The 25,660-nt window shown below is 41.1% G+C and overlaps 1 protein-coding gene across 1 annotated transcript in view; it reads right to left on the reverse strand.

Annotated features, from left to right (window-relative positions):
• Positions 1 to 25,660, reverse strand: part of LRIG2 (leucine rich repeats and immunoglobulin like domains 2) — an 86,942-nt gene that overhangs the window by 35,272 nt on the left and 26,010 nt on the right. The window contains exons 2-7 of the mRNA XM_075853848.1: positions 20,045 to 20,116; positions 15,665 to 15,739; positions 13,037 to 13,171; positions 6,867 to 7,010; positions 3,933 to 4,076; positions 1,492 to 1,635 (exon numbers count right to left, since the gene is read on the reverse strand). Coding sequence (XP_075709963.1) covers positions 1,492 to 1,635; positions 3,933 to 4,076; positions 6,867 to 7,010; positions 13,037 to 13,171; positions 15,665 to 15,739; positions 20,045 to 20,116 — 714 coding nt within the window. The remainder of the gene's footprint in view (positions 1 to 1,491; positions 1,636 to 3,932; positions 4,077 to 6,866; positions 7,011 to 13,036; positions 13,172 to 15,664; positions 15,740 to 20,044; positions 20,117 to 25,660) is intronic.

Genomic DNA, 25,660 nt, shown 5'->3' on the forward strand with positions numbered 1-25,660 from the left:
GATTTGTCGACGGAAAAATAAAAAAAATGTATAGCTCTTGGAAGGAGACGATGGAAAAAAAAAAATGTAAAAAATAGCTTGGTCATCAAGGTTTAAAATGGGCTGGTCACTAAGGGGTTAATACAGTGATTACGTTTTAGGTCTATAAAACCGAGAAAAAAAAAAACTTAACTCCCATAGTGACATATGCTTTACATGTACGGCGAATGTGCGCTTTAACAATATGGAGTGGGCTCTGGAGCGGAGCCCGCACCATAAGAGGTGGAAGCCGTTTTGTTTTGTTTTTTTATACGGCCAGGAGCGCAGATGCCTCTGATGCCACCGTCAATAGCACCAGCAGTATCTGAGTGGTCGGACAGAGGAAGGGGCTGGCGAGCAGTTGCCATGACAGCTGGAGGATTAGTGAAGGCCTCCAGGTCTGCCTTCTGCGTTTGATAAGTAAAAGGGTTTATCCCACCACAGCATTTTATCAACTATTCACAGGAAAAATTATAAGTGCTTGATCGCTGGGATGAGAACAAGGGTCTCGAGTCCCCTGTTTGAACGGAGCGGTGGTCATGCTTGTGCGCGGCCGCTCTATTCATTCTCTATGGGACTGATAGATTGCCGAGCGGTGTGACCCCGGTGATCAAATACATCCTGTGTATAGGTGATAAGCAGGGCTGACTTGGAGAGCAGAGAAAAAGGCAATACACTATAAAATATAAGATAAAAATGAAAAGCAGGTGGCAGAGGAATGCAGCTAATGAAGGCATATCATCGTTGTATAAAACAATGGTCTTAAGACTCTTTAAGGGGGATGGCCACTTTAAGGAAACTATCAGTAGTGCATTCTAAGCAGTATTTGAGTAAACTTACTATTTAACTTTATTTTCAGTTCAGCCTGGTTTTCCCCGTGTTATGACAGATGTGGGTTCCCATTCATAATATATCCAAGGATGCAATGCAGCATGTGACTAGACCCTCTGCATAATCCATTGTAACACACTGCGCCAGTTTCCAGGACACGGTGTTATAATAGAGGATGCAGAGCGACGTGTCTAGTCACATGCGCCTCCATTCTCGGCCATATCATGAATGGGAGGCGTAGCCATAAGAAAACCACGGTCATAAGGTGGAATGGCTTAGGACCGTGGGAAAACTGTGTTAAACTGCAAATAAGGTCAAATTGTAAACGTACAAAAAAGGCTGTTTGGAATGCACCTTAAAGTGGCCATCTCCTTTACATACTCTCGTTAACCATAGGAGGAAAAGAGAGGGGTGCAAATCCAACAGTAGGAACAAGTAGAGTGCTCCTTAAAATAGATGCCTGAATTCAAGCTGGTTAGCAGAGTGACAATCTGAGGAGGTCCATCCATAGTAATTACCCGGTGGAATAATAAAACTCGTGTGGCTGGCACACAGATGTGGAAAAGAAAAATACCACAGCAAGAATGGATCTTGCATAACGTCCCACAAATAACACAAAGAGGGATGCAGTTGAATACTTACAGATCCAAGAGATTCTGGCAGAACTCCCACGCATCTGGACTGATCCGGTTCACTGCATTCTGACTCATGTAAAGCTGTTGTAGGGATCGTAGTCCATATAGCCAGCCTTTGTTAATGTCTGTGACATTATTATATTCTAACTCGCTGCAGGAGATCAAATCACAACAATTACTCTTCAACAAAGGGCAAGATTGAACGTAGATCACGACCAGATTTAATGCATTCAAACGCCCACCATAACAAGTAGTCTACGGAAATAGGATCACAATTCTACTAATATAAAACACCAAAGTAAAAACCTAATGTTATGTAAACCAAAGCATTGTTAATTGACAAGGACAGAGACATGAAGGGAAGATGTTAGGCTGGGTCCATACGGTGCGTTTATGTGGCTTTTTTTGTTTCTTTTGGTAGATAAAATCCTATGTCTTTCAAAGTGAGGTCATCAACCATAATGCAAGCTAAAACCGCAACAAAAACGCAGTGTGAACCCCCCTTACAAGCACTCAAGTGGACAGGGAAAACAACAAGCTGAGCAAGGAGTTGCATGCAAAATGTGCACGGAAAGATTTACATAGCTAAAAGGTATATAAGCAGAAAGAGGCCCAAGGGTTTTGTTTTTGTGCAAGGCCTGATGCACACATCCTTCACCGTTTTCACGTCCATTTAAAACGGATCCGTGAGTCCGTTGTGACATCCGTGTGGTTTCTGTTGTCACTCAGTGTCCGTTCCATTAAGATGAATGCTCTTGCTTCCATTCGTCTTCCGTTTTAAACGGTCCGTTAAATTCCATTGTGTGTTGAATGCAGGGAATTTTGGCACACCCTGCCATTGCTTAGCAACAAATTGTGAAAAACGGACAGCGCATGGATGCCTTCCGTGTGCCGTCCGTTATTTTAACGGACCCATAGACTTCAATGGGCCCCATGGTTACTGAACGACGGACCAAAGTAGGACATGCACTACTTTTGACGCAACGGACGAACGGAACCGTCACAACAACGGAAGTGTGAATGGCCCCATAGAAATGAATGTGTCAGGGTGCTATCAGTTAAAAAAACGGATGGCACCCTGAAGAAAATAACAGATGAGGCCTAAAGCTTTTTAAAATGTGATGAATGAGGGAGAGTGATCACGGATATTCCACCAAAGAGACATATTAACCCCTTAAGGACACGGCCAATTTTAGCCTTGAGGACAGAGCAATTTTTTTTAAATTTCCCTCTTTGCATCCCGACGCTCATAACGCTTTTATTTTTTGTACGACGTAGTTGTATGAGACTTTGTTTTTTGCGGGACGAGTTGTACTTTATGTACGTAACATTTTTTGGTACAAATACATTATTGTTTAATTTCTATAAATTTTTAATTAGATTAAAATGCAGAAAAAAAAGCAGTTGTGCAGCAGTTTTAATTTTTTTTTTTTTTACACCATACACTGATCTTCATAAATAATGGTATACATTTGTAGTACAGGTTGTTATGGTCGTGGCGATACCAAATATGTCTATATTATTTCATGTTTTGGGACTTATATTTTAAAAAGTTGATTTATTATAAAAAATGTGTGTTTGTGTATTTTATTTACTTTTTATTTATTTATTTACCATTATTTTTTTTTTACATTCATTTAACTTTTTTTTTTAATCCCATAAAGGGATTTATCATTTTGATTTTTATTTTGTAACTGTAATAGATCTATATGCCAGTACATTAGCCTGTTACTGATCGTACACAGGCAGTTGTTAGGGCATACCTCAGTATGCCCTAACAACAGGAAATATGTTCAGACAGCCCTGGGGTCCTTCACTGGACCCTGGGCTGTCTGGCCATACGAGTTGTTGGCTTTGATCGCGTCAGTTATTTTCTGTGACGGGATCAATGTGCAGTCCCCTCTCCTTGAACGCCGCGATCAGCTGTCATCGCGGCGTTCAAAGGGTTAACAGTGGAGAGAAGAGGTTTCTCTCCTCTCCGCTGTCAGAGCGGGGCCGTGGCTGTGTATTACAGCCGTTGCCCCGCTCTCGATCGCGCGCACAGACGCGCGCAGGGACGGCTGTCACACAGGACGAGTATGCTCGTCCTAATGCGCGAAGTGCTCGCTGCTCAGGACGAGCATACTCGTCCTGTGTCAGCAACCAGTTAATGGAGCTCTAATGCCACTTTATAGGCTGCGTTCACTTCACACATGCGTCAAAATGCGTTTATTTATTAACGTTTTCAGACATATTAAGACAACACCTCCAGGTACAACATGGTCACAAATTTGACTGCAGTTTTGCTATGGATTTCACCGTGTGCATTGCATAACAATCTGCCTCCTCTAAATCTGGCCTTGGAGGAACCTGGGTAACATCCAGTAAGGTTTGCTAGATGCAGATCTTGAGAATTGTGTTTAGGGCACCCTAAAACAGGAATTAAAAAAACAAAAAAAACAAACTCACAGCTGTTCCATATTGTCCAATCCAAAAAAAGCACCATCCATTAGTTTGCCAATTCCGTTTCTCTGCATTTTTAACGATTTTAATGAGTCCAGGCCTTGAAAAGTCAGGCTCTCCACAATTTGAATTCTATTACGTCTCAATTCACTGAAAGAAGGAATAATGGGGGAAAAAAAAACTTCATTACATAGTTTACAAAATAACAAATCTCTGTATTAAAAAAAAATATATAAACTGGTAATCGGATCATGCAAACTTTGCTTTATTAAAAAAAAATCTCAACTTTTTGATTTTTACTTTATTGTAATGAATATTGGTTTGGTGCTTTTTTTTGTTATTTAACTTCTGTATATATTTTTTATATTTGTGCCCCCCAAAAGGTCATAAGAGACCTTCCGTGACATTTCAACATTTTGTAACTTAAAGGCTATGTTGTAAACCTTTGAATGACATATATATTTTTTTTCAATAAAAAAAAAGTCAGTGTGATTGGTGCAACTTTATAAGTAGTTAATAAAAAATAAATTTTACTTTTTGAGATACAGCAGCTCTGTATTCTCTATACAGAGCAGCTGTACCTTTCGATATGACCTGAATCCTTCGGTCCCACGGGCTTGACGGGTTCATTGACACACAGGATCCACCTGTAATTTGTAACATCTAAGTTAAGAATTTAGATGTGATCGATTACAGGTGGATCCTTTGTTGAGCCGCTTTTCACTGAACCCGTCAGTACCGCGGACCTGACGGAAGCAGGATTTAGCGAACGATACAGCTGCTCTGTATAGGGAATACAGAGCAGCTGTATCTCAAAAGGTAAAAATTATTTGTAATGAAAACTATTTATAAAGTTGCACCAATCACGCTGACGGTCTTATATATATATATATATATATATATATAAAAAAAAAAAAAAAAAAAAAAAAGGTATTCAATAGGTTTACATAGCCTTTAACAACCCCTTGAATGTACTCAATCTGCTAAGACCCAGATCTACCCTGTGATTGTGGTGTCTCACGTATTAAACATCATTGCAGCGTACTGCATTGTATACAAGGCGCAGAGTACTGCGTGACCAGGAATGCAAAGACAAAGGGTTTGACTCTGTCCGCAACCTTTCCTCTCCTGCAGCTGCACACTCCAGACACATTTAACAACGTCTCTGCTGAGTCATATCTGGTCCAGCCCAATCCTTAAAGGGGTTCTCCAAAATGGACAATTCCTACTTGTAAAAAAGGTCTCGACAATAAGCAGATATAGTGTCTTCCCTGGTGGGACCTCCCCAGTGATCAGCTGTAATCTGTGGGGAAACCTGGCAGTAAGTGTTTAAAGAGGCTCTGTCACCACATTATAAGTGGCCTATCTTCTACATAATGTGATTGGCGCTGTAAGGGTATGTTCACACGCTAGCTTGCCTTTACGTCTGAAAAGACACTGTTGTCAGGAGAAAACAGCTGCCTAGTTTCAGACGTAAAAAGCTCCTCCTCGCATTATGCGAGGCGTCTTTGACGCCCGTAAATCTTGAGCTGCTCTTCATTGACTTCAATGAACGACGGCTCAAATTACGTAGCAAAGAAGTGTCCTGCACTTCTTTGCCGAGGCAGTCAATTTACGCGTCGTCGTTTGACAGCTGTCAAACGACGACGCGTAAATGACAGGTCGTCTGCACAGTACGTCGGAAAACCCATTCAAATGAATGGGCAGATGTTTGCCGACGTATTGTAGCCCTATTTTCAGACGTAAAACGAGGCATAATACGCCTCGTTTACGTCTGAAAATAGGTTGTGTGAACCCAGCCTAATGTAGATTACAACAGTGTTTTTTTATTTCGAAAAACGATCAATTTTAAGCAAGTTATGACCTATTTTAGATTTATGCTAATGACTTTCTTAATGCCCAACTGGGCGTTTATTAGCTTTTGACCAAGTGGGCAAGATCACGCTTGCTGTCATTAAATCCCACACAAACGTTACCAAAGTGTCGGGATTGTGAATAGACATCCCGTCCTGGCTGGAAGCGATGTCTATTCACTCTCAAGACACTTCAGTAACGTTAATGTGTGAGTAAGTGACAGCACATAGTGAACAACGCACATGAATGCACACCACTGCTGTAATCTACATTACAGCGCCGATCACATTATGTAGAAGATAGGCCACTTATAACGTGGTGAGAGCCTCTTTAAGTTCTCTGCAGTTCCACACCAGGGGAAGTAAAGCATTATACAGTGCTCATTCATATCCATGTGAGGTCTGTGTAATGCAGGACAGGTCCTCCAGAGAGAAAAGCTTCTTGTAACCACTCTCCATCTTGGCAAAGAAATGAGGGCCCTCCTCTATTAACTCATTATTCCATAATGGGGCATACAAAAATGAGTTCTCTAAACTGGACAAGCCTTTAAAGGGAATCGGTCAGGTCATTGATGCTACACTCGTTGTGGGCAAAAAAGTAGTGTCAAACACGCTGATTTAAATGGAGCGTGACTTATCGGTTTGTGGAGGATTTTGTGTACTTACACACAGTGAACATTGCAGTGCGATGCCAAGTGCTGTGAGCAAGGAGTGCAGCGTACATGCAAGGGTGCCATACGCCAGACTCCTTGCCCACAGCTAAAATCAGTGTGTCTAACACTACTTTATGCTGCCCTCAGCGGAGGCAACATAAACATCCTGACAGGTTCCCTTTAAAAAGACGTTGGTAGGTCTGCAAGTAGTTAATAATAAAATGAATGGATATGTATAAAATGGAATGGAGATCCTGCACTGCGGCCTGCAGGCCAGAACTTCTGTTCCCCAGCAAGCATTGTGTGCTCAGCAAACAGTGCAGCTGGAACATTATTCATTAAGAGGTCTGACAGTCTACCAAATTAATTACAATGAGAGGATTGCCAAACCCTCCAGAGTCCAGACTTAGAGCATCTGAGGACACTGGACTTACAGGTGATGCAAATTTGGGAGCTTCAAACTTTTAGGCTGAATCACACTGATCTTGTTCCTGTTCAGCTTCAACACTATTAGTGATCCCGATAAATTGTCAAAAGATCCAACTTCAAAAGTTGTAATTCTATTGTTGCTTAGATTCCTAGAAGAGAGGAAAAAGTAAGTGAACTAGAATCTATGCAGCTTTAAATAACTTGTCTAGAGAAGAATCACAACAAACAAATGTACTTATTGAAGTAAAGGAGAATAAATATCTAATGGATACAATGGTTTCCTAAAACCCTCTCAACCGGAGATTTTATCGGAAGCCTTGGAAAGCTTGATTCTGCTTGTTAACACATCACTGCCATGGCCATACCATAGCTTTTCTCCTCAACTGGTTGACAGATGGGGTCATTCATATACTATCAAGAAACTCCCCCATGCTTCACCGACACCTCCTTCAGAAAAAAGTAAAGCGTCATCAAGGTCTTTGCTAATAGATTCCGAGCTGGCCCATTCTTAAGGCTTATTCAGACGAACGTGAAATACGTCCGTGCAAAGCGCGTGATTTTCACGCGCGCCGCTTGGACCTATATTAGTCTAAAGGGCCGTGCAGACAGTTGCGTGATTTTTACTCAGCGTTAGTCCGCTGCGAAAAACTCACGCCATGTCCGTTCTTTGTGCGTATTTCGCGCATCACGCACGCATTGAAGTCAATGGGTGCGTGAAAATCACGCATGCCACGCGGAAGCACTTCCGTGGGACGTGCGTGATTCGCGCAACAGCTGTCAAACTATGAATGCAAACAGAAAAGCACCACGTGCTTTTCTGTTTACAAACATCCAAACGGAGTGTCATAATGATGGGGGCTGTGCAAAAAATCATGAAGCCGCGCATCATACGGGGCTGACACACGGAGCTGTTGAGTGCCTTTTGCGTGCACAAAACGCACACGCTCGTGTGAATCCGGCCTTAGGGCGTGAAAGCCTTGTGGTGTCTTCTAGGGGGAAAGAATTATTATTATGTCAATCATCTTTAGGACTGGAGCCCGGGAACAAGGAATATGAAGAACATGTGTTTATTTTTTTTCATAATCTAAAATGATTAATGACCCTTCTATAAAGCTGTATGAACTTTGCACAATGTTTATATGTGGTTTGGTGACCCAACATGAGATGAACAATCACCTATTTTGCCTGATTAGATTGGAATGACTACAACACTCGGGGGGAAGGAGAAACTAGTTGTATATAACTCTTGCCTTCCCAAACAGCATAACCAAAACTTTACAGAAACCAATAGAGTACGGAATAAATCTGGAAGTCGTGCAAACAGAATTCAATCCTTTTCAATGGTTCAATTCATCTATCCTCAAGCAACTTAAAAAAAAAATGCTGGTATTGAGCCGAGGAACACAATTGCAAAATCCGAGGTGTAAGGGTGCGTTCACATCAGCGCAACCCTTCCGATCATGGGTTCCGTCAGACCTTTCCGGCCCTAAGAACCCATGAATGGAAAGGCAAACGGAAATCATAGCTTCCGTTTGAATTACTGTTGATTGCATTGGTAATGGTTTCGTTGCAAATGGTTTCCGTTTGCCTTTCAGTTCATGGGATCCTCTAACGGAAAGGTCTAGCGGCACTCGAACGGAAGAGTGACGCTGATGTGAACAGGCGCTAAGAAACACAAGATCAGATTATAGTTTACAGATGTGTTTAAATGGAAATCTGTTCCTTAACTGGCATCCCAGAAGGCAATACTAACTATAAATTACACATTAAGTGTACTTGCTAGCTTTTTTGGCATTTACCAGCATAAATTTATATTGAAAGGCTCTGTACACCTTTGAATATTTTTATTTTTTTTAATAAATGTTTATCGGTGTGATTGGTGCAACTTTCAAAATACTTTTTATTAATTATTTTTACTTTTTGAGATACAGATGCTTTGTATTCTGTATACAAAGCAGCTATACCGTGCGTGAAGACCTGATTCCGCCAGGTCCATGGGACTGATGGGTTCAGTGACAGCGGGTTCTGCGTGTCTCTGACACACAGGATCCACCTGTAATCGATGAATTTAGATGTGAACAATAGCAGCTTGATCCTGCATGTCAGAGACACACATGACCCACTGACAATGAACACGTCAGTCCCATGGACCGGACAGACACAGGATTCCGTGCAAGATTTTTATTAAAAAAAATAAAATTCAAAAAGGTCTACATGGCCTTTAACTGATAAAAGTATATAGATCTAGTAATAATTGGCTGGTAAATATAAAAGGTGTAATCCCAACTGAAACATCTATGACATATCCACAAGTAATTTTTTTCTTCTCCATAAGAAATGTACCAAAGAACCAGCCAACAGTATATAAAAATAAATAAATAAAATTAAAAAAAAAAAAAGAAGAATTGCACGCACACTGATGACATTGAGAATCAAACTATTATCAAAAACAAAAGGTTTGAAGAATTTTTTTTTTTCCCCTTGATGTGATTAGTAAGGCAAGAGGGGACGTTTAGACAATAGATAGACACGGATTAGTCAAAAAGAACAAAACAATAGTAAAAGCGTTTTTTCCCATTAGGGACATTAATGACATATCCACAAGATATGTCATAAGTGTCAGATAGATGCGGGTCCCACATCTGAGGTGGGAGCCACATCTGACATTTATGACATCTCCTGTGGATATGTCATAAATGTCCCTAATGGGAAAACCCCTTTAAATCAGGTTCCACAGAGTGTTTGGGGGAGATTTATTAAGATTGGCGTATCATACGCTAGTCTAAATATAAAGATAGCTGAAGTGTGATCCACCTAATTTAATAAGAGGGGCACGCTGTTATTAAATTAGATGCACCTCTGACTGTCCGTGTGCCTGTAAGGGAAATCTACGCCAGTTACGAGCACTATATTATTTACTATAACTTACACCGTTTCTGGTGTAAATTTGTCGGGCCGCAGCAAGCCTGGTTTCCTTTAGCCAAGTCCCACTCACTTTCTGGAAAAGTGGCACGGGCTGCGTGAATGCATGAAAAGTCACAATTTACTTATTTTTGGGGAAAATTGCAACTTTTGATGTATTTGTGCCTTTTTTACGCCAATTGAGGCAGAAAAGTGAATTCCCTTTGTGTTCTACATTTCCCCATATATAGCTGCAAATGTCATACTACACTGTAAACAGTGAAGTTCCACCACTTGTGTATGGGCTGTAAGTGACAGATGAAATAAATAAGGTTTGAAGTCTTTTCCTTGCAGGCATTCATTGCCAGCAGCAACAGGGATCATTACCGCCCTTTGGGAACGCCATAACGAGTCGAAAGCAAGAGGACTAAGGGAATTGGGAACCATGTGGAGTGGTGAGATCCATACAAACTGACTTTTTGCTATCCCACTGCATGGAATTGGTAATAAGAGTGATTTTAGCTTAGAGATCCAAGTCAAATCTGTATTATTGGAATTATTCACAGGATATGCTATGAAGGTCTGGGACCCACACCCATCTCCAGAACAGGGGTCACCCAACCCCCCATCTTATCAGGTGAAACATCCAGGCAGAGAATGAATGGAGAGCTTGCTCGGCTGTTTCCGTATCTCCCAAAGGAATGAATGGCAAGAGCAGCACACCTCTCCCATTAATTCTCTGCCTGGATCCAGCGGGTGCCTCACTAGGTGGAACAGGGGTTGGGTCCCATGGATATGCCATAACTTTCAGCTGGGAATACACCTTCAACTTCACTTCTGCAGAAGCCATGAACAGCTTACAGGGTACTTCTATGTTGTACTTAGACATATATTCTGATAAGAGATTATTCAAAATGAAATGCAAGAACTTGACTGGCTGACTGCATTCTTAATCAGCAGAAACTGGCAGGTCTCACACGTTGCAGGGTTAGAAGAAAAAAGCTGCAGAGGCGGGCAGCTCTACAGACAAGCTTCAAACACAATTTGTTGAAGGAAGTCCTACTGTGTTCTTAGATCTTTATTAACAGTACACCTTTGTGGAGACGTTCCCTTAAAAGCTCAGCTGTTCATGTAGCAGATCTCTCCTCCGTTTTAATTCACAGAAAGCTGTTGTCATTGTCTCCACGTTACAGATAAAGTGAAGCTGCGGCCCAGTCATGGTATCTACAAGCCTGCTAGCTCACATTAGAATATATTCACACATTGTGGTCATATCGCATTATTTGCCGCGACTCTCAAAATCGTGGCAAAAAAAAAAAAAAGCAGCAGTGTGTGAATATATCTTACAGCTGTGTGATTGTAGCCTAATTGACTATGATGCCAAGAGTGCCGTTCACATGTACCATGGTCGGCCTGGGAAATCCGTCTGACACACTGACTGTTTTTCACAGTCCAATTACGGTCGTGTGAATCCGGCCTTAATTTAATTTATTAAAACACCATCATGGGGGCAGTAATACACATGGTCCTGCTCAGACTTCAGACAATATAATGTAATGTCTCCCCAAAGTGCCCACTCAGTGCGATCTGCTTGGCCCCGATTCAAATCGCCTAAAGTGTTGAAAAAAAATCTAGCTTTTATTTTTTTGCAAAATCGCCCAGCCCTACCTCCTACTCCTAAAGTTACCAAGCAGAATAAAGCACTAAACCTTTAATGCTATATTAGAATTTACACAATGAGGACCATTTCCAAAGAGATTTTTAAAGGCATGGTATCGCCCCAAAAACATGTTTTTTTTAAAAAATTTAAACATTTAGTGTGTGGGTGATAAAACATTGTTCAAATTTTTTTTATTTTTTTCGCGAGTCAGGAAATATTATAAATTTTTTCAAATTTATAATACTACCCATTTTTGGTCACTAGATGGAGCTGTTTGGAGCTAGTTCCCAAAATTGCAGCATTGCAACATTGGGTTAAAAGCTATCGCTCTAGTGAGCGCTCAGCATCCCCCCCTCCTTTATCCTGGCTAGTGCCGGGATAAACGAGGGGTTTGAAAGGTTTAACCTCCTACACTGTGTGTCGCCATTTTTTGAGGTAACCCACAGTGTAGTAGGTTTACATGCAGTAGTAAACACACACAAACACTAACATACATTGAAATCGCTTACCTGCTCCTGCCGCCGCGGCCCGTCCGCTCCCTTTGCTGCCGCTGTCCCATGTGCACTTGTCCGGAAGCCGCGACCGGAAGTAGTAATATTACTGTCCGGCCGCGACTTCCGGTCCACAGGAAAATGGCGCCGGACGGCGCCAATTTCGAATAGGACTGTGTGGGAGCGGCGCATGCGCAGTTCCCACACAGACGCCGTACACGGCAGTCAATGGGACGGGAGCCGTTCGCAGTCCCTATGGGACTGTGGCTGCCGTATTCCATGTCTGTGTGTGTCGTTAATCGACACACACAGAAATGGAACAAAAAATGGCAGCCCCCATAGGGAAGAAAAAGTGTGAAAAAAAGAAACAGTAAAACACAAACACACAAATGAAAATAAACGTTTATATTAAGGCACTAACATCTTTAACATATAAATAAAATATTTGTGATGACACTGTTCCTTTAAGGCAATCCCTGGAGGTACCCTTGAGGTTAATGCCATCAATGTCTGTGGCGGGACACCCATTTAAATGGACTTTATTTATTTTTTTGTACTTGTTTCCCAAATTTATGAAAATCAGGGTTAGGATAATCTGGACTGTACTGTTAGGGTATGTGCACACACACTAATTACGTCCGTAATTGACGGACGTATTTCAGCCGCAAGTACCGGACCGAACTCAGTGCAGGGAGCCAGGCTCCTAGCATCATACTTATGTACGACGCTAGGAGTCCCTGCCTCTCCGTGGAACTACTGTCCCGTACTGAAAACATGATTACAGTACGGGAGAGTTGTCCTGCTGCGAGGCAGGGACTCCTAGCATCGTACATAAGTATGATGCTAGGAGCCCGGCTCCTTGCACTGTGTTCGGTCCGGGACTTGCGGCCGAAATACGTCCGTCAATTACGGACGTAATTGGTGTGTGTGCACATACCCTTAGAGACCTATGTATCAGCATTTTCTAGCTTCTCTCAGAACGGTTTAAATTATTCTTGCTATTAAAAAAAACTTATCTTAGAATTACATTTCAATCATATTCAAAGTGTGAATAAATAAGAAATGGGAAAAAAAAACCTAAAGTTTCCTCTAAAATGATACAAAAACTAAAAAACAAACTTACAAATGCTTCAGAGGAATCTTTGGGAAGAATGTGATTTTTATTTCAGTTAGAAGGTTTGAACTCAGATCTAAGGTTTCCAGTGAAAGATACTGCTGTAGCAAATCTCCATTCAATTCAGAAATTTTATTGTGTACCCTGTTGGGAAAAAACATAAACAGCTTTTAACACAAGTCAACTAAACACACATACCTTCAATGAACTCATACAAAGCTACTAAGAAAAGACAGGCAAACATTCTGAACACTGTTCAGGAAGTGTCTTCCATCGTGTAAGTAAGGGTATGTGCACACAAACGCAAAAATGTCTGAAAATACAGAGCCGTTTTTAGGGGAAAACAGCTCCTGATTGTCAGAAGTTTTTTAAGCCACTCTCGTTTTTCAAAACGGCCGCGGAAAAAAAAAATGGCCCGTCGGAACAGAACGCCGTTTTTTCACATTTAAATCAATGGGCAGATGTTTGGAGGCGTTCGGTTTCCGATTTTTCGGCCATTCGCGGCCCTAAAAACTGACGAAAATAAGCCATGTGAACATACCCAAAAAATATCTGAAAATACGGAGCTGTTTTCAGAGAAAACAGGCTCTGATTTTCAGGGTTTTTGAAGCGGTTTTTTTACGGCCGTTTATTGGAGCTGTTTTTATATAGTCAATGAAAAACGGCTCAAAAAACGGCCCAAGAAGTGACATGCACCTCTTTTTCACAGGCGTTTTTTTAAAAATGGGCGTGTAAAAAAAAACAAAAAAAAAAAAAAAAACGACCCGTCGGTACAGAACGCCGTTTTTCCCAATTGGAATCAATGGGCAGATGTTTGGAGGCATTCTGCTTCCGATTTTTCGGGCGTTTACGGCCCAAAAAACGGTCTAAAATAAGCCATGTGAACATAACTTTAAATAAAGCTTCAGAAGGCCCCATGCACACGACTGTCATTTTCATCCGTAATTACGGAGTCTGTTATTATGGATGAAATTGCGGACTCATTCATTCTATTGGCCACAGACACCTTTCTGTATAATTACGTGTCCGGGCCAGAGAAATGATCCGCAATATATGGAACATGTCTTATTCTTGTCCACAATTGCGCTACGGACTCGCCCATTAGAAATCTATGGGTGCTTCGGCAGCCGTCGGTTCCGTATTTGCGGACAGTAAAAACGACTACAATCGTGTGAATGAAGCGAAGCCTAAGGGTATGTTCAGAAGCTGTGGCTTTTTTTTGGAAATTTTGAGTGCACATTCTGCACCGAAAATGTGCAACAAATTACAGTACCACACATGAATGAGATTTTCAAAATACCATTCATGTGTAGCAAAATCTGAGGGCATTCATATTCTGTCCATGCGTAAATAAGTGTTTGAAGTAGGGTTGCACGATGAATCAAAATATCAATACTATTTCGATGCCGTGCACCCTTAGGCTATGTTCACACGGAGTATTTTGGGGGAGGAATATCTGCCTCAAAGCTCCAAACGGAATTTTGAGGCAGATATTCCTCCCCCAAAATACTCCGTGTGAATAGCAATTATCGCGCCGTTTTTCACCCGCGGCCATTGAGCGCCGCGGGCATAAAACACGCTTTCTCCTGCCTCCCATTGAAGTCAATGGGAGGTCGGACGCGGAAGCGCCCGAAGATAGGGCATGTCGCTTCTTTTTCCCGCGAGGCAGTTTTACTGCTCGCGGGAAAAAGACGCCGACGCCTCCCATTGAAATCAATGGGAGGCGTTCTCGGGCCGTTTCTGCCGAGTTTTGCGACGCGATTTCCGCGTCAATAAACTCGGCAAAAGACCCCGTGTGAACATAGCCTTAGTATTGTAACACAGGAGTTTAGTTAGAGTGGGGCTGCGGCTGTGTAATACTGCCATCAGTGGCATAACTACCGCTGTAGCAGCCATAGCGACTGAAAAGAGGCCCGCGGCATGGGGTGGTGCCGCTATGACCGCTATAGCGGTAGCGACGCCACATTCAATAGTATCTGCATCCTTAGGACGATGAACGGAGGTACTTTAAAGCATCAACGCTGACGGGATCCTGGGGGCGGCTGCATGGCACAGTCCACCGGGGGGGGGCAGCTGACGTACTGGCATACAGATATCCGCAAGTACATTAAAGCTTAAAAATGAAAAAAAATAAAAAAAATTTTTTTTACTTTTTTTTTTACAATAAACATTAAACTTAAAGTCTCAATATATAAAACATACACATATTCGGTATCGTCGCGACCGTCATAACCTGCACAACAAATATATAGCATCATTTATGATGTGTACACTGTGAAACAAATAAAATAAAAAATGCTAAGTTTCATTTACTAATGTAAGGCACGAGGTGTTGTGAATTTAGTACTTCCATGTGCTTTTCAATTATAGTAATTAACCCCATCATGTAACTCTCACGTTAACTCCATGTTGTCCATTATGACTGAGAAACATGATGGGGTTAATTATTATTAATGTGCGGCACATATATGGTTCAAAATTCATCACACCACGTGCCTCACATCAGAGAACGAAAGAACTTTTTTATCATTGTTGGCAAAGTATCGTTTTGTATCGTTAAACGCAAAACTACACAAAGTATCGGTATCTAATTCCAAATTTTGGTATCGTGACAACCCTAGTTTAAAGTATACTTACAGTGAGAGAAGCGTGATGTTAGCGGTTGGTTCTCCAAGGTGAGGAATTGCAGTTAACTCATTGTAATTCATTTTCCTAAAAGATGAAACAATGTAAAACCAATAATGTTAAGATGTTGGTATTCCCAAAATCAAAAATTATTACCTATCCTGTGTGGATAGGTGATCGTTTTCTGATCGCTGGAGGCCCCATCATTGGGACCCCCAGTTCCTCCTTACTGCACCGCATGCAGTAAAGCTTGAATGGAGCAGTAGCTTGAAACCTCGACCACAACTCCCACTCAATGTTCTCCTCGCTGCAGTCAAGCCCTGCTCCCGCGATCGGTGGGAGTACAAGCGATCAGAAAATTTTTACCTATCCTGTGGATAGGTGATCATTTTAGATTCTGATACAACCCCTTGCAGAAAGAAAAAAGTTACCTTGAATGTTATGCATGAGGTTTTCAATTTTTACGAAGTTAAATACAGATGTGCATTTAAAAACAATAGTACTAAGTGGGAAATACAATATAAAATATCCACAAACTATGTAAAAGCGACACTAAATATATCAGGTACAGGATATTTAATAAACTGAATGACAATTTTAAAATGACCATTACCTTTATGCAAAACTACCAACAAAATAATTATTGTATTTAAAGAGGACCGGACACCTCTCCCGACGGGTCTGTTTTTGGAAATACTTGTCATTTTATGGGGAAGGCAATCCAGAAGCATCTTTTTTTTTTTTTTTTTAACTTTTCACTGTGCCGTTCCTCTGTTATGCCTCCAAACGTATGAAAAAATTGACAACTGGGTGTTACCATTATGCTTGTCAACTAGCTGTGTCCCTACACAGTATGCCCTATATCAGCAAGGATTGCAGTGTCAGATTGTGTAGACACACCAGCAACTGGTAATATTCAGTTGTCAATTTATTAAAAAAATTCTAGGAGGAATAACAGAGGACAGCAACCCATAATATCAAGAAAAGTTGCCCCAGAATCATTATTTTATGGAGAATGCAAGTATTTACTTAAATGAACATGTCAGGATGTCGCTTTAACCCCTTTAGGACGCAGCCTGTTTTGGCCTTGTGGCACAGCCGATTTTTTTAAAATCTGACATGTGTCACTTTATGTGGTAATAACTCCGGAATGCTTTTACCTATCCAAGCGATTCGGAGATTGTTTTCTCGTGACATATTGTACTTTATGATAGTGGAAAAATTTGGTCGATAAATTCAATATTTATTCGTGAAAAACACCAAAATTTAGACAAAATTAGCAAAAATGTGCATTTTTCTAAATTTAAATGTATCTGCTTGTAAAACAGATAGTAATACCACACAAAATAGAGACTAGTTACCATTTCCCATATGTCTACTTTAGATTGGCATTGTTTTTTGAACATCCTTTTATTTTTCTAGGCCGTTACAAGGCTCAGAACTTTAGCAGCAATTTCTTACATTTTCAAGAAAATTTCAAAAGGCTATTTTTACAGGGACCAGTTCAGTTCTGAAATGGTTTTGAGGGTCTTATATATTAGAATCCCCCAATAAATCACCCCATTTTAAAAACTGCACCCCTCAAAGTATTCAAAACAGCATTCAGAAAGTTTCTTAACCCTTTAGGCGTTTCACAGGAAATAAAGCAAAGTAGAGTGGCAATTTACAAATGTCTCTTTTTTTTGCCGAAATTCATTTGTAATAAAAAAAAAAAACATAGTGTAACACAGAAGGTTTTACCAGAGAAATACAACTCAATATTTATTGCCCAGATTCTGCAGTTTTTAGGAATATCCCACATGTGGCCTTAGTGCCCTAATGGACCGAAACACTGGCCTCAGAAGCAAAGGAGCACCTAGAGGATTTTGGGGCCTGCTTATTTTTAGATTATATTTTAGCCATATCAGGTTTGAAGAGGTCTTGAGGTGCCAAAACAGTGGAAACTCCCCAAAAGTTACACCATTTTGGAAACTAGACCCCTCAAGGAATTTATCTAGGGGTATAGTTAGAACTTTGACACCACAAGTATTTTGCTATATTTATTGGAGTTAGTCTGTGAAAATGAAAATCTACTTTTTTTTCCTGAAAAAACATAAATTTGTAATATTTACAAGGAATAAAGAAGAAAATGCACCCCAACATTTGTAAAGCATCTTCTCCCGATTACGGAAATACCCCATATGTGGTAATAAACTGCTGTTTGGACCCACGGCAGCGCTCAGAAGGGAGGGAGCGCCATTTGGATTTTGGAGCGCAGATTTTGCTGGATTGGTTTTTAGTGCCATGTCGCGATTGCAACCCCCTGGAGGGAACAAAATAGTGGAAACACCCCAAAAGTGACCCCATTTGGGAAACTACACCCCTCAAGGAATTTTTCTAGGGGTATAGTAAGCGTTTATACCACACAGGTCTTTTGCAGAATTTAGTAGAATTAGGCCGTGAAAATGAATATAAACATTTTTGTCCACTAAAATGTTGAATTTTTTCATTTTCACAAGGGATAAAGGAGAAAAAGTCGCCTTAAATTTGTAACGCAATCTCTCCCGAGTATGACAATACCCCACATGTGGTAATAATTTATTTTTTTAATAGAAATTAATCAACCTTTGCAGGACTGATCCTTTTTTGCTTTTTCATTTTAGTTTTTCACTCCCCGCCTTCCAAACGCCATAACTTTTTTTATTTTTCCATGAATTGAGCGGTGTGAGGGCTTATTTTTGGCAGGACGAGCTGTAGTTTTTATTGGTACCATTTTTTGGTAGATGCAACTTCTTGATCACTTATTACATTTTATTTAGAGATTTGGTGACCAAAAACAGTGATTTTGGCGTTTTAAAATCTTTATTTCTTACGGCGTTCATAATGCGCTATAAATGACAAATTTACTTCATTCTGCGGGTCGGTACGATTACGGCGATACCATATGAATATAGTTTTTTTTATGTTTTGCAGCGTTTGCACAATAAAATCACTTCTTTATAAAATAATTTATTTTCTGTGTCACCATATTCTGAGAGCCGTAACTTTTTTATTTTTCAGTCAAAGCGGTGTCAGGGCTTTTTTTTTGCGGGACGGGTTGTAGTTTTTATTGGTACTAGTTTCGGGTACATGCGACTTTTTGATCACTTTTTATTCTATATTTTTGGAGGGGTGGTGACCAAAAAAGTGATTCTGGCATTGTTTTTAGTTTGTTTTTTTTGCGGCGTTCACCGTGCGGTAAAAAGAACATTATAGTTTTATAGATTGGATCATTACGAACGCGGTGATACCAAATATGTGTACTGTGTTTTTAACTGTTTCATTTTTTCCCTATAATAAGAGACATATTATAGGAAAAAAAATATCTTTTTCCAATCCCCTACATGCGGAGATCGCAATTGAGCCCCGCATGTAACGGGTTAATTGCCGAAATCAGCGGCAATGAGCCGCTGATCGGCAACAGTGGAGAGTCAGCTGTCAGGTACAGCTGACCTCCCGGTTCCTGATGCACACTGTCACCGACACGGTCACCGACAGTGTGCATCGCGAACGGAAGTGACGTCCTGTCACTCTGACAGAAAGTCTATCAGGAGGCTGATCCTGATAGGCTTCCGTACATGGCAGACATGGAGGTCATTACTTGGCCTCCGATCGCCATGCTAGCCATTTGCAAACCTCACGATTTCATTGTGAGGTCTGCCGATCTGCTAGAAACCCCTGAATGCGGTGATTGCAATCGATCGCCGCAATTAAGGGGATAATGCCGAAATCAGCGGAAATGAGCCGCTGATCGGCATACAGTGGAGTGTCAGCTGTCAGGGACAGCTGGCCTCCCGGTTCCCGGTGCACACGGTCGCCGACAGTGTGCACCGGGAACCACGCAGTAACTGTACGTCCCTGTGCACTAAGACACTGGCCACATGGATGTACAGTTGCGTAATGGTGCGCCTAGGGGTTAAGGGTAAAGAATAAAAAATAAAGGCCTAAACAAATTGTAAATGTTGAGCATATATGTGACAGGCCAAAGCCTTAATTTACGCGCCATATTTCAGACATCATGAGGCATTTTCACAAAATATACCTCAATTATTACGTAAATTAGGTTCTGTTCATACTAGCGTTAGAGTCTGTCAAAGTTTCCATCAGGTTCACCAGTTTTTTCTGACAACAACAGAAGTGCAGTCTACTAACTGTCTGGATTCACCAGTATCCTTCACAAAACACAGTTGCCATAGCTCTGTTATAAACGCAAGGCATGACGCTAATGTGAACCGAACCAAAGAGAAAGTTTTTTTTTTTCCATATGGCCAGATTTCTTTCTGGAGACAGAATGGATGAACCTCCACCAGTGGCAAATACCACACTTTCAGCCAGACCGGTTATCCCCAAAAAATAAAATGAAATACAACTCACACTTCTTGCAGAGAGTACAATTCGGGCACCAGGCTGCTGTTGGATAAAGTCAACCAATTGTGGCTGATCTCCCTAAAGGTGAGATAAAAAAAAAATGCAAATAAGAAATCAGACACTTGTGCTACAGAACCAGCTATTATTTACCCAACAAAACACATATTAACTGGTTAACGACACATGACGAGTATGCTCTGTGTGTGATCGAGAGCGGGGCAACGACTAACACACAGCCACGGCCCCGCTCTGACAGCGGAGAGGAGAGAAACATCTTCTCTCCGCCGTTAACCCTTTGAACGCCGCGATGAAAGCTGATTGCGGCGTTCAAAGAGGGGGGACTGCACATTGATCGCGTCACAGAAGATAACTGTGACGCGATCATAGCCCACTACTCATTGAAGGACCCCAGGGCTGTCTGAACATATTTCCTGTTAGGGCATACTGAGGTATGCCCTAACAACTGCCTGTGTACAATTATATAGATCTATGCCAGTACATTACAGTTACAAAATAAAAATGATAAATCCCTTTATGGGATTAAAAAAAAAAAAAACGTTAAATGAATGTAAAAAAAAATTAAATGATAAATAAAAAGTAAAAAAAATACACAGAAACACACATTTTTTATAATAAATAAACTTTTTAAAATATAAGCCCCAAAACATGAAATAGACATATTTGGTATCGCCCCGACCGTAACAACCTGTACAACAAATGTATAACATTATTTATGATGATCGGTGTATGGTGTAAAAAAAAAAATTTTTCAAACTGCTGCGCAACTGCTTTTTTTCTGCATTTTCGCCATAATAAAAATGTATAGAAATTAAACGATAATGTATTTGTACCAAAAAATGGTACCTACATAAAGTACAACTCGTCCCGCAAAAAACAAAGTCTCATACAACTACGTCGTACAAAAAATAAGAGTTATGAGCGTCGGGATGCAAAGAGGGAAATGTAAAAAAATTGCTTTGCCCTCAAGGCAAAAATTGGCCGAGTCCTTAAAGAGTTAATGCAAGCTGAAACGCTTCTAGAGGAAAACATCTCTGTAATACAGCATAAAATGTGAGAACGCCACTGTTTATTTTATGGCCTTATTACGACTACGTACGACTTAACTGATAGGGTAAGGCCTGACGAAGCAGCACGGACCCAGGTGAAAACCATACCGGCATGCTGTTCAGCGCAATTGTCAAATTATTTTTTAATGGCTGCGCGGTGTTGAGAGAAAAACTGCTGATTACCTGCAAAATTGTGCGACCACAAGGGTCTATTCATTTGACAACCACATTGAATGCTGCTCCATGGGGCCTTACCCTTATTTCCTCTTAACATACTGGATGCCAGTGCTGGCTAAATGTTCAAATATTTCTGGGGTGGTCTCCTACGGAGGGTAAAAGCTATAACTAATGCTAGATCATTTGTGCCCAGTGTGCTATTTTAACCCTTGAGAGAACTTGACCTAACATCTGCATCCTTGATTCCAAATTTAAAATCTTCCATTTAAAGAATTAAAAAAGAAGTTGAAATTGTTGTAGAGAAGACCTCGAGTGGAAACACAACTTTCCATGTCTGCATCCCCCACCTGACTGTATAACACACTACACTTTATGTATACAGTATTTACTTTATGAACTGCTGTCTTGTCTGTGCTTTAAAAAAGCCTCCATCTTTATTCTTAGATTTCCCCAGCTTTCTCTTCCTCTCTGATTTGCTATCAATCCCATGATGCTTCAACATTACATCACATGACCAGCTAAAGACCATACCATAACTGCATGTTGGGGGGGGACACTATGATTATCATTCTCTCTATATTTTCCTAAATAAGCTGAGAACCCACAAGTATACAGACAAGGAGGCTGCACTATATTCTTCTACATTATACCTGTGTGACAGGAACCCGTCTAAGTATCAGTGATAGCTGATTATAGAAGCAGCAAGATAAATAACAGGTGAGAGACTGAAACAATACCAATGGAATACCATAATGGTACACATCGAAAAGTTTTGTTTTGGCCGGAGCGTCCCTTTAATCTGTTTTAAACTAAAACAAAAAAATAAAAGAAATATATACAGCAGTTGCGATATACGCAAAACAATATAAAAAAAAATAAAAATTTTTTAAAAAAACACCAGATGCCTCCCCTATAATAGTGAAACATAAAAATCAGTCACTAACACATGAAATCCCAGCAAGTAACCAGCAGCTTTCATAAGCTTGGTGCTATATTCCTGCTGCCATTTGTCCCAGTCATAAGAACGTGTGAGTCACTTCTCCAAGCAGGGATTTCACCCTTCCTCTCAGTCACCGAATCAAAAACACTCATCAGGCCATTTCCTGCTTCCACCGGTAGCTAATCCAAATGTGGTTAGCTTATATGGCGAGGAGAGAGAAAGGGGGCTGCAGAATTAAATGCCATCTTAAAGGGATCCTGTCATCAACATCTTACCTGTTAAACTCAACTGACCCCTCAATGGCCGCAGCTGTCAAGAGTTCATTCCTGTTATTTTCTTTCCTGAAGTCCTCCTCTGTCAGTAAATAGTCGTTTAAACTTTTCCCGCCTTTTATGGTAATTATTTTTCGCTCTGGGATGCAGCTTCGTAACCCCGCCCACCGCCGGCACCTGTCCGGCCCTGACTGGCTAAGGAGCTGTCAATCAAAAAGAAGGAGGTGGAGTCCACTCTGATGCTGGAGGAATGAAAACCTGACTCTTTTCAGATGAAGATTTGACTCTTTTCTGCTCATTTGCATACGGCGTGGGACCACTGAAAAAAGGAATACTAAAGCTACAGAGCTTACTTAGAACATATTTATAGCTTAGATGACAATGATTTTTCACCCACTTTCACCAGGTATTGCTGGCTTTATAGCTAAAATGCTGGTGACAGGTTCCCTTTAAGCCTGACACTGCTAAGTGTGAGCAAGAGCAGCAAATTGATCCTTGTTTGTATCACTATTGACATGCTGTAACTGAAGGGACTTCATTAATATTTCACCAACGGCAGGAATGATGTCATGAAGTGCTGTATCTGCCATATCCCCCCGATTCCCTGCAGAGATTCTCTCCTAATTAAATATTTAACCCATTATTACATGAATTGTTAGTTACCCGCCTGTGCAGCCAAGGTCCCATTCTAATACGATGCCATGTAACAAGCAGTGCTAACTTAGTGGGTTACAACTGGAGGGTGAAGACATGGGTGAGCAGGATCAGGTAAGTAGCTGGGTTAATGTAGTTAGGGGCAGTAGAAAGGGGTCAAAGACAAGGAAGGCCGATCCGGTTTCTGACATTCCAGGCAAAATTGCCAAGTTGGGTGATGATGCAAGGGTGTCAGTCTCAGAAATGGCAGCCCTAGTGGATACTGATCTCCCTAACAGCCGGGAGAACAGCCCAGCTAGTAGTCGGCGAGATGGTAATGCAGGTAAGCCAAGACAATTGATAGTCGTAGGGGATTCTATAATCAGGAAGACGGATAGAATTATTTGTCGCCAAGACCACCTCAACCGAATGGTTTGCTGTCTCCCTGGTGCCAGGGTTCGGCATGTGGCGGAACGGGTGGACAAATTGCTGGGAGGGGCTGGTGATGATCCAGCTGTCGTGGTCCATGTCGGTACCAACGACAGAATAAATGGTAGGTGGAGGAGCCTTAAGAATAATTTTAAAGAACTAGGCTACAAGCTGAAGGGAAGGACCTCAAAGGTTGTATTCTCAGGAATACTGCCTGTGCCATGCGCATCACAGGAAAGACAGCGGGAGCTTAGGGAGTTAAATGCATGGCTGAAGTCTTGGTGTAGAGGAGAAGGATTTGGGTTCCTAGAGCACTGGGCTGACTTTTCATTGGGGTACAAACTGTATTCTGCAGATAATTTGCACCTAAATGGAAGGGGGTCCGCTGTGCTGGGGGAGAGAATTCTAGCTGGGGTGGCGGAGTATTTAAACTAGGGCTGACGAGGGAGGTCAATGTAGAAAAAAAAGGGGTAGCCAGGTTAGAGAGGGGTCAGACTATATTGGTGGGGGGAGAAACAGAATGTGGGGAGAGGACTAGACAACAAGATAAGGAGATCCTTTCGTTACAAAACATCAGTGTAAATAAAAAGGACCGATTAATGTCAAATCACATTTCTGATAATAAAAGTGAAAAACTGACAGGCAAGTTAAAGTGTATGTTCACAAATGCCAGAAGTCTAGCAAGCAAAATGGGGGAGCTGGAGGCCTTGATACTGGAAGAAAATATAGATATAGTTGGTGTTGCTGAAACATGGCTGGGCTCTTCACATGACTGGGCTGTAAATCTACAGGGTTTTACACTTTTTTGTAAAGACAGGACAAATAGGAAAGGTGGTGGTGTATGTCTGTATGTGAGAAGTGATATGAAGGCGAGTGTGAAAGAGACAATAGTGGGTGAAGACTGTGAGGAGGTTGAAACCTTGTGGGTGGAACTAGAAAGGGAGGTAAACACTGAAAAAATTACTTTTGGTGTAATCTATAGACCCCCCAATATAACTGAAGAGATAGGTCAGATATATAAACAGATGGAGCGGGCTGCACAGGCGGGTACTGTAGTGATAATGGGAGATTTTAATTTCCGGGATATTAATTGGTGTCATGGTTCGGCTTCAACTGCAAAGGGGAGACATTTCCTCAACCTGTTGCAGGAAAATTTTATGGGCCAGTTTGTGGAAGACCCGACTAGAGGTGAAGCTCTGTTGGATCTGGTCATTTCTAATAATGCAGATCTTGTTGGGAATGTCAATGTTCGTGAAAACCTCGGTAAGGGTATGTTCACACGTAGTCAACAAAAACTTCTGAAAATCCAGAGCTGTTTTCAAGGGAAAACAGACCCTGCTTTTCAGACGTTTTTTTACCAACTCGCATTTTTCGCTGCGTTTTTTACGTCCGTTTTTGGAGCGGTTTTCATTGGAGTCTATGAGAAAACAGCTCCAAAAACGTCCAAAGAAGTGTCCTGCACTTCTTTTGACGAGGCTGTATTTTTACGCGTCGTTGTTTGACAGCTGTCAAACGACGACTCGTAAATAACAGGTCGTCTGCACAGTACGTCGGCAAACCCATTCAAATGAATGGGCAGATGTTTGCCGACGTATTGTAGCCCTATTTTCAGACGTAAAACGAGGCAAAATACGCCTCGTATACGTCTGAAATTTGGCCGTGTGAACATACCCTAACAGTGATCACAATATAGTTACATTTTACCTATACTGTAAAAAACAAACGCAGGCTGGGAGGGCAAAAACATTTAATTTTAAGAAAGCCAATTTCCCCAGGATGAGGGCTGCAATTCAGGATATAGACTGGGAAGAACTAATGTCAAATAATGGAACAAATGATAAATGGGAGATTTTCAAATCTACTTTGAGTTATTATAGTGCAAAATTTATTCTTACAGGTAATAAGTATAAACGACTCAAATTAAACCCCACATGGCTTACACCTTCTGTGAAAAAGGCAATACATGACAATAAAAGGGCATTTAAAAAATACAAATCTGAGGGTACATCTGCAGCCTTTGTAAAATATAAAGAGCTTAATAAAATCTGTAAAAATGTAATAAAATTAGCAAAAATACAAAATGAAAGGCAGGTGGCCAAGGATA

The sequence above is a fragment of the Rhinoderma darwinii genome, chromosome 2 (assembly GCF_050947455.1).
Source record: "Rhinoderma darwinii isolate aRhiDar2 chromosome 2, aRhiDar2.hap1, whole genome shotgun sequence".
Taxonomy (NCBI): domain Eukaryota; kingdom Metazoa; phylum Chordata; class Amphibia; order Anura; family Rhinodermatidae; genus Rhinoderma; species Rhinoderma darwinii.